The 10,180-nt window shown below is 35.5% G+C and overlaps 2 protein-coding genes across 2 annotated transcripts; both read left to right on the plus strand.

The window, feature by feature from the left end:
• Nucleotides 1–1,513: 1,513 nt before the first annotated feature.
• Nucleotides 1,514–2,679, plus strand: LOC110699905. The gene is made up of 2 exons (XM_021877399.1): nt 1,514–2,407; nt 2,491–2,679. The coding sequence occupies exons 1-2, from the start codon at nt 1,514–1,516 to the stop codon at nt 2,677–2,679; spliced, it is 1,083 nt and encodes a 360-aa protein (XP_021733091.1).
• A 4,817-nt stretch (nt 2,680–7,496) lies between these two features.
• LOC110699906 (major latex protein 146-like) lies at nt 7,497–8,541 on the plus strand. Its single transcript, XM_021877400.1, has 3 exons — nt 7,497–7,539; nt 7,635–7,682; nt 8,166–8,541. The coding sequence occupies exons 1-3, from the start codon at nt 7,497–7,499 to the stop codon at nt 8,447–8,449; spliced, it is 375 nt and encodes a 124-aa protein (XP_021733092.1). The 3' UTR covers nt 8,450–8,541.
• Nucleotides 8,542–10,180: the final 1,639 nt, after the last annotated feature.

Raw genomic sequence — 10,180 nt, forward strand, 5'->3', positions numbered from 1 at the left:
CGGTGGTTGTTGAGAAGAGGAAGAAGAACGAGAGATCAGAGAAGAAAAAATATCAGAGAAGAGATGAAAGAGATGAGAGAGAAGAACGAGAGCAGAGATGAGAGAGAAGGAGAGCAAAATAGAGGCGGGTGAAAATGAGTTAAGGGTTTATAAGATTAAAGAGCCCGATTTTTTTTTATAAAACTAAGAATTAGCACCGGTGAACCGGTGCGATATCTCTTTCTCCCCCTTTATTTTTCTTTTTTAATCAAACCGGTGCGAAAAAGATAATTTCTCACCGGTTTGGTTGGAACTAGTGCGACCCGGTGCAAAAACTCTATTTCCCAATCCCGCCTATTTTTTTAGCACCGGTTTTCAAAAACCGGTGTACATTGTGCGGTGCCTATTTCATTTTCTCTACTAGTGTATACACCCATGAGCATTTTGCTCTCATTTTGATGATTGTTTTCATTTAATTATCAAATGATGAAGAGCAAAAACTAATTTTGTGTTAGTTAGGTGCATTGTACACCCGAGTATGTATAAAATATTTCAATTGCGATTGGTAAATAGTGACTTAATACTTGACATATGTGATATTTAATCATTTTTTCCACTATCTTTCTTCCTTATTAACCGTGTAAAATCAGCAAACGTAACTTTCTTTCTAGAACGAAGAGATTAATACCTTTAATTAAATGAAATAAACATTATAAAAGCATACCCTAAATAGAAATGGTGCAATCAGGGGCGGAGGGACGGCACCTGGTAGGGCACGTACCCACTACCAAGCTTTTTTTATTTTATATTTTTTTTATTTATTTTTAAGCATTAATTTTTATTTTTTTTAAGTTTGATATACTACCTCCGTTAATGGTAAAGTGCAACAGCCGTACCTTTCACGGAGGCCAATGCAAAAGATTTAATGGGTGTTTAGGTGGGGATAATTGTATATGGGGACATGTGATTAACTTTTAAAAAGGAGGGAAAGAGCATGTGAATATGAACAGAAAAGGGGGAAGCTGACTTTTTTTCCCTCCTTAGTTTTCATTCTTTTTTTCTGCCCTTAATCTTTCCCTCCTAAATTTTCACCCTTTTTCAAAACTTTCTGGTTTCACCCCTATTTTTTCCCTCCCACTGAAATTTTTGACACTAAAAAATCCTGCCAAAAATTCAAACTTTCTGCCAAAACCAAATTTCAGGTTTCTGCCAAAACCAAATTTCCCCTAATTTTTTTTCCCTCCACCTGAAATTTTTCATTCAGTGGAGGGTATGTAAGTACTCTGCCCTCACATAATTCAAAGTTCACATAGAAACCAAAACATTAAAAATTACAACAAGGTTTCTTCTCAAAAGTCAGAAGTCAAATAAGTTCCTAAAACCTAATTATTGTTAGGTTTGAAGCAGCATCTTCAGTTTTTTTTCAATTTTCTGGTTCAGCTTCAGCACAGTAAAAAAAAAAAAAAAAAACAGCCCTCCCACTTCATTACCAGTCCTCAAATCTGTGGAACTCAACTTCATTGGTTTGTCATCCATGGAAGACATTTTAGATGATGCTTTTTTTAGCATTGATCAAATGCTAAATGATGAAGGCAACATGGCAGACAGTGATTCAAGCAATGAAGGAACTCACAACAATGTATCACATGAAGAAGCAACATATCCCACAAGCAGGAAACAACTGACTATTTCCCAGAAAGAAATTGTTGACATTTTTCTACTCAAGCTGGAAAATGGGGAAGTGCCTAGGGGTTTTTTAACACAGCAAGCAGTCAAGTTCAATGTACACAGGTCAACAATTCAGAGGTTATTCAAGGACATTAAGTGCCAAATGGCAGTGGGGAATGTGATAGATGTCAGAAGCAAGAAGATTGGCAAAACTGGTCCCAAACCAACAGAGTACACAGATGAATTTCTGCAATCAGCCCCTTTGTACAAGAGAACAACTGAGAAAAGCTATGAAGCTGCTCTAAAAATCTCACATGTCACCATTCACAAATTAAAGAAAAAAAGGAGGCTCAGAACACATACAAGCACAAACCACCCAGCACTGACATCAAATCACAAGATAGCAAGAATAAGATGGGTTTTAAGTCACTTGCTTCCTTTTGAACAGAATGGTTCCCCCAAGTTTGAGGATATGCAGCAAGTCATACACATAGATGAAAAGTGGTTCTACTTGAACCTAGAAACAAGGAGTATCTATCTACTGCCAAATGAACCAAATCCATATAGGTGCCAACAGTCAAAGCGATTCAAGGTCAAAGGCATGTTCATGGCAGTAATTGGCAAGCCAATTTTTGACACTCATGGAGTAGTGGTACATGATGGAAAGTATGGAATATTTCCATTTGTTTATGAGAGCATTGCAAAGAAAAAAAGCAAAAACAGAGATGCTGGAGCTGTGAAAATTAAGGCAACACAGAATGTAAACAGGGAGGCAATCAGGGCAATGCTGCTGACCAATGTCATTCCAGGCATAAAAAGTAATGGACACCCCATCTGTCTAAGGACATAAGGATTCAGTGGGATAATGCTAGACCTCATCAAGTTCCCAAAGATGAGGAATTCATTGTTGTATGTCAGTCAGATGGTTTCCAAATACAGTTCATTTATCAGCCAGCACAGTTACTAGACTTAAATGTCCTAGATCTTGGCCTATTCAATGTGATACAGCCTACAATACCAGTCATTCCCTAAGGACTTGGGGGAACTCATAGTTAAAGTGAAAGAGGCTTATGATTTGTTTGATCCAGTGTTGAACAAGCACTGCTGGATAACACTACAATGCTGCATGGAAGAAATATTAAAACACCAAGGGGGAATAACTTTGCCCTACCTCACAAAGGGAAGAAAAGGCTGGAAAGACTGGGGTTGCTGCCAGAACAACTACATGTGAACAGGGGTGTGGTTCAACAAGTTGTTGACTACCTCAACACTATACTCATACCAATAGGTGAAAAGATTGAAGGTGAAGAAGGGATGCAAGTTGATGCAGATTGAACACAAGTCAGACACATGAGCAAGGTGATAGTGAGATTGCCACACATAACCAATTAAGCAACAGCAAGGAAGCAAATGGAATCTTAGTAGGTAGTCTTTTGTGTTTTGATTGGTTAGGTGTATTTTGTTAACACGTTAAGGTTAAAACTGTAGGGCAGTCTTGACTAGGTTATTTTGAACATGTACAAGCCTTTGAAAAAATTTATGCACAAGTTATTAGATTATGTTTTTATGTGTCACACAGACACACAAACAGAACATTAAATCCATTAGAGGGTGTTGTGCTTTCTCACATAAATTACATAAGTGGTTCCCTCAACAACAACTTACAGTTGAAGAAGTTGGAGCAATTCCATCTTATGAAATTTTTCTGTCAACTGAGTCCCTTCATCACTTGGATTTCTTCCACCAACAAACACTACAATTAAGGACTCCTAGATGAGGTAGGCACACACATGTAGGCAACAATGTTCTGTTAATTACAAGGGACTCCAACAACATTCAAGTTATTAAAACAGAGGGGTCTCCAACAGTAGGGGATGAATTAAACAGAGTGGACTCCAACAGTAGGGGCTGAATTAAACAGAGGGGACTCCAACATTAGGGGACTGAAGTACACAGAGGGGACTTAGCACCATTCACAGTAGGCTACAACTCCATCATCATTCATCAGATCACAAACCCCAAAGCCATTACTGACTATTATGAACAACCTCATACTACACAGGAACAAGCACAACCAACAGTACAAGCAGAACCAACAAACAGTACAATATTAGACTATGGTTATGATTCAATCTATAATTTGAGATGTATTAGTGTTCGAGAGGGAAAGAAATGGCTCAGCTTCAAAGGGTTGAAGGCCAACCTGTGCTCAAATGTCATGCAGACAAATTCTTTGACATTTGGTCTAGCAAAGCACACCTTATTCCCAAAATAAGCCCTCACAAAGTTGCTAACGTTGAGCTTGTTGAGGGGAGTGGAATAAGGTTGGTGCCATTTGTAATTGGACTTATCTCATGCGTAAGTATTACATCTTACACGAACTTGGTCTTAGACTATGGTTATGATTCAATCACCTGATTTTTACTTATCTATTATTTTATTTTATATTTTCTGAGTTAATCAATAGTTAAGGGTATTATATGGTAAAGGGAACAAAATTGTTTAGATCAATGCTGAAATTTTTTCTTAATATATGTTAATATCTTGTTATAGTGATTTTAATACAGTTGATATGTCATCCTAAATTTTTACAATATTACTAATAGAGAAAGAATAATTATTTTATAGTAAGAAAATTTAACATTGCAAAAATATTATATTTTACTAATATATAATTAGCTTGGTGATATGATATTCAGTCAAAGTTGTGAATCAGCCAAATTACGGTATTTGACTTGAAGTGAGGGGAATATATCTTAAACCAAAATGAATAATGATAACTAATATAGATTGACGTTAAAGAATAATACTGAATTTTATTTTATTTTATTTTTTTGCAGGAGATCATGGAATAATACTGTAATTAATTTTGAAGGGATCAACTGTATATCTAAATGTATATGATAAGGTGAACCCACATTAATGTACGGAAAGACAAGAGTTGAGGAGTTAGATTTGGAGAACAGATTGTTCATATACAATATTATTGATGGACATGCCAGGCAAAACTACTACAAGACCCTCAAGGCCAAGATGGAAGTATCTCAAAAGGGCGATAACTGCATCATAAAGTATTATGTATACCATGGAATATGACAAGCTGAATAAAAATGCTCCTAAACCAAATTTGCACATCCATTTTAAGCTTAACCTCGCAAAAGAAACCGATGCTCAACTAATTAAAGTAAATAACATTCAACATAATTTCATTAACCAAGACTTCACACCAAAATAGTTTAATCAACTCAATATACTTGACACTTTATATATTTAATTTAATTAAGATTAATTGGAGTAAGCAATAGACGAGGTTGTCCAATCCACCATATCATTTTGGTCCCAAATGACCATTTAAAATAAAAATACATAGCGCGATGTAAGAATGGGTGCGATTCCATTCTCATAAAGTTAGTCTAGGATCTCATCTAACTTTCATTATAAAATAAAAATGTAAATACCAAAAGAAAAGAGGACATGTTGATCACACAAGCCTCGGAAAGCCACGGGCTACCACCGTGTACCCCAACCCATAATTGTCAATACTCTAGAAGTGCACCATTTTCAGAGTTTTATTGCTCATCCATGTTTGACTTTACGTGATTACAAGTTTAATTAATAGCCGATCACTCTTTCAAGTAAACCATACATAATAATCATACATATAATTCACTTTTAATCTTATTTAGGACAACGATGATCACATCACAAATTGACCTTTAATTCCATTAAACTTCCAAGATAATCAAAATTGTTGAACATAGTCAACCCACCTAGCTATTTCGGCGTAATCCACCTTTACTCAACATACTACCAAGTCATGCTTGAGTAATAAATAAAAATAATAATAATAATAACCTCATGGAATAATTAATAAATTCATTCCATTTAAACCATTCAATTCCAATCGTTCAATATTCCAAATGTGGTTAATAAACCAATCCAATAAAAATATGCTTGTATCAACATTATATACAAACAACTAATCCAATATAATTCAACATGCTTGCATCCATAATTCCATGCAAACATAATCAATTCACCAAAACATGTCTCATAAACATAAGCACATGAATTACTTCAATGTTTAACCAAACAATTTCCATCTAAGAGTTCTCTAAAGATGAAACTAAGTTCTTTCTTTTTGGTACCTAAACATGATACTACTTACAACGAAATAGACATGTACGTACCTCGTGTAAACAATTTTTGTGCCACTTTTAATCAATTAAAAGTCTCCTAGGGATAATCACCTCCTAGAAAACAACCAATAATAAAAAATTAATACCCAAACTAGTTTCCAGCAATATAAATTTGATTAAAACTCCTTAAAACTTCCTTTAAAACATGTTTTTATGCTTAATTAATCATTGAAAATTCAATAAGAACAAAACCCCAATTTAATTAATTATTAGAACCCTAAAATCTCAATTTAAATACTAAAACCCTAGGTTTTAGAATCATAAAATCTGAAAAATAAAAACATGTATAAAATCTGAAAATATGAATTTAAACAACCAAAATATGGCTTTTCATACTAATAAATTAAAAATAATTTCAAACAATTAAATCAAAAACCCAAAACAATACTTATATAATTATGCAAATAGAAATAGAAATAAGGGTGAAAAAAGAAGAGGAAGACCAGCCACGGTGGGAGGCCGGGCAGCGGTTGATCGCCAACGGTTAGGGAACGCCAGCGCCGGTTTCAGGCGAGAACAAGTGGCAGCAGCAGCTGAGCAGGGGTGGCAGCAAAGTGAGTAGTAGCTCACGTAGGAAAGAGGGGGGAAAAGGAAAGAAAAAAAGAAAAAAGAAAAGAAAAAATAAAGGAAAAATAAAAGAATTAAAATAAAGAGGAAAAAAAAAATTAACTAACCTTTTTGTGTGGCGAAAAATCGGGGATTTATGGGGTATTTATAGGATAGAGTTGTAGGGTAAAAATTGGGACTCATGAAAATAATAGGCCAATTGAATAAATAAAATGGTTTGGAATTTGTTTGTATGGACATAAATTGTATAATGGACCATAAGAATAAGTCGATTGTTGTGAGGCCAACATACAGTACGCAGACTTGGTGGAAAATGAACCATCTCTTGTGAACTTCCTGTAGACATAATCATCTACCAGCTGCCTCGGTCTTTCGAGGCCAAGAATAGAACAAGCCTCTGAGGCAGGGTATAACGAATAAGGTAATTTACAATCATTGTTACTAAATGGTGGGATTTTATTTTTCTGATAGTGGATTTAGGGTTTACTCCAAATCATTTGTTTAAGGAAAAAACATTACTCACGTATTATTATTCCAAATCCTTGACTATGATCCAATTGTTCTTTGGTCCTGCTTAGATTCTATACAATATGTGAATCAATGTATATTATTTGGTCTAAAAGCAAACACTATTGATGCCCTTCTTAAAATTCAGAATTTCTCCTTTCAAAGAAATAATTATAATGGAGAATGAATCAACAAATTTAAAGGAGTGGTTCAAAGTGATGGAATATATAACCTGGAAAATTCCCTGTATGTTTCTCCTAGTGAGAAACGAAATTTGTTTCTCATGGGGCATTTTTGTGAATAAATCAACAACTTTTTTTTATTATTATGGCTTGAATAAAGTTGAATAAAGTTGGTTTATTTACAAAAATGTCATGTGAGAAACAAATTTTGTTTCTCACTATGAGAAACCTTGCTATTGTAAGAGAAATTTTTTTTTATCTTTTCTCATCTTATATAAGACGGCACCCTTGCCTCTCCCTACCCTCCATCAACAGGGCGACTCGGCCTCAAGAAATCAAAATTTTGCTCGCTAACATAACAGTGGTATTCAATAGAGGCGCGCGAATTGAAGACATGGCTCAACTTCTAAGGGCTGAAGGCCAAATTGAGCTCAAATGTCACGCAGACAAATTCTTTGATATTTATACAAGAAAAGCACACCTTATTCCAAAAATAACCCCTAACAAAGTTCCCAAAGCTGAGCTTGTTGAGGGGGAGTGGATAAGGTGGGTGCTGTATGTAATTGGACTTATCTCATAGGTAAGTGAAGTTACATCTTAACACATGCACTCACTTGCTCCTACATTATATGGATATGTTTTTATTCACCTGATTTTTACTAATCTAATATGATTGTTTTTATGGTTTTTGAGTTCATTTATATGAGTTATTTAATAGTTAAGATTATTTTTCATAATATTTTATTTGTAACATCTTGCTATTGTGATTTGAAAATAATTGAATTTTCTGTCTGAAATTCATACAATAATAGTACTAAAAAAGAAAGGTCTAATACCAAGAAAATTAACATCACCAACAAATAATTAAGGATAGTAACAGTTAGAGTTGAGCTTCGATAAATTTGTCAATCAAACTGTTGTACTCCATATTAAACTTGAAATGAAGAGCAAGTGTAACATATGTTAATGATAACTACAAAAAAAATTGACCTTTTGATAATATTTTGAAGGGATCTACTTAGCAGAAATCTAAACATAAATATTTTTGGATTTGTCATTGTAGATGATAACGGTAAGCCAACATTAATTTCCGGCAAGACAAGAGCCGAGGAGTTGGATTTCGAGAACAGGACTTACATATTCGATGTTATTGACGGACATGCCCGGGAAAAATACTACAAGACCTTCAAGGGCAAGATGGAAGTAACTCCAAAGGGCGAGGGCTGCATTATGAAGTTGAGCTTGGAAGTTGAGAAGCTGAATGAAGATGCTCCTGAACCAAATGAGCACATCGGTTTAGAATTCGACATCGCAAAAGATATCGATGCTTATCTTTGCAGCACTTGATGAATGATGATGTTGATGATCCATTATTGTATGTGCATGCTTTACTAATAGTCTAATAATAAGACTTTATATCGTCTCCAAAAAAAAAAAAATTATATATTTAGCTCTTACTATAATGTACACACTTTTTTTTTCTCAAATTTATTTAAATATTTCATAAAAGGGAAATTCTCAACGACGACCCCCAACTTCTGCTACGCACCAACGATAACCCCTTTTTTTTGGATTATATAAAATGACCCTAATTAAGAAATTTATCTCACATATGACATTAATGAGTGTTATTTATTTATAAAAACCTAACTATGGTTAAGTTGGGGGAAAAAAATTAAAAACTAAAAATAAAAACCACCAACCCAGCCACCACTTCCACCCTCATCCCCACCGACCCACTAGATCAAACAAGCACCACCTCCACCCTCACCGAAGCCACCAAACCCCCTCATCTGAAACGCCGACACCTCCCACCCTCACCGGAGCCACCATCCCTCCATCCTTTAATTTCCTCTGCCTAGATTTCTGAGCGGAGATCGAAGAAGATAAAGAGATTGAGAGAAGGTGCGTGGAGGAGTGGGGAGAGAAGAAACAGAAAGATCGAGAGATCGATTGTTTGGTGGTCCAACCCTCGAACTAGAAACCCCCACCCACCATCTCTGTTGAAAATGAACCCGGCCCTCGAACCTAGAAACCTCCCCCAAAACCTTGCTCGAAACTAGGAAAACCCCACCCCATCGCCAATTTTTGGGTTTTGGAGTGGTTTTGTAGTGATTTTGCGTGTGTCGGACGGGTTACGGTGGTGGTTGTGGGAAGCAAGGAGGTATTTGGGGGGGAGGGCGACAAGGAGGTGTTGGGAGTGGGCTGGCCGGAACGGTGGTTGGGTTCTGGGCGAGTGCAGCAGGTGGGTTGTGGGTGTGAAGGTGCTATGATTAATTAAGGTTGATGCTATTACTTGGTGGTGCGGTGGCTTGGTTGCGGGTGAGGACTGAGGAGTGGGGGATGATAATGTTGGTGGTGGCGGGTGGGAAGAGGGTGGTAAGGAAGGAGGAGAGGTTGGCCGGAATCAATGGGGGATTGGGGGTTAGGATTAAATTATTTAATTTTTCTTTTTTTTAAGAAAATATAAATATAACCATAGTTAATATTTATGAAATATGGTTATTAGGTGGGATGAAATTTTTAACAAGGGTCATTTTGTATAATCCAAAAAAAAAGGGAATTACTGTTAGTGCGTAACAAAAATTAGGGTCACCGTTGAGAATTTCCCTTCATATAATGGTTAGCTTTAATAATAAGATTTTACTTTTAAAACAAACTAATCAAACAAAAAAAAATAGTAACCTAATTTAGAATAGCAAGATAAGTCAAATTTATTGGGAAAATTATAACGTTACACTTCATTTTTTTATTTTAAATCAAACTAATAATAATAAACCTAGTTTTGAATTTTAAGGAGTTGTTGGTTGAACTTCTTGGAATGGGTTGGAATGGATTAAATCTATTTCATGGCTTTATTTGTTTGGTTAGGCTATTTAAGTATGGAATCTCATACCTGGGGAATTCTAACTCCATCCCATTCCATTGAAAATCTCATACCCACCTCCACCCTAAGATTCATAATCCATACTATCACTCAATTATGAGAATCCATTCCATGATTAAACCAAACATTTTTAGATTGGTATGGAATATAGAATCCATACCACCCAAGTATGAGAATTCATACCAATCCAT

Source organism: Chenopodium quinoa, unplaced genomic scaffold (genome assembly GCF_001683475.1).
Source record: "Chenopodium quinoa cultivar QQ74 unplaced genomic scaffold, ASM168347v1, whole genome shotgun sequence".
Lineage (NCBI taxonomy): Eukaryota > Viridiplantae > Streptophyta > Magnoliopsida > Caryophyllales > Amaranthaceae > Chenopodium > Chenopodium quinoa.

Bases quoted from the DNA above. Each gene is read 5' to 3' on its own strand.
- LOC110699906 (XM_021877400.1), top strand. From the start codon at position 7,497: ATGGCTCAACTTCTAAGGGCTGAAGGCCAAATTGAGCTCAAAT. The intron at 7,540-7,634 runs GTCACGCAGACA...GAGCTTGTTGAG, and splicing joins AGGCCAAATTGAGCTCAAAT to GGGGAGTGGATAAGGTGGGT. The intron at 7,683-8,165 runs GTAAGTGAAGTT...TTGTCATTGTAG, and splicing joins TAATTGGACTTATCTCATAG to ATGATAACGGTAAGCCAACA.
- LOC110699905 (XM_021877399.1), top strand. From the start codon at position 1,514: ATGGAAGACATTTTAGATGATGCTTTTTTTAGCATTGATCAAATGCTA. The intron at 2,408-2,490 runs GTAAACAGGGAG...CATCTGTCTAAG, and splicing joins AAATTAAGGCAACACAGAAT to GACATAAGGATTCAGTGGGA.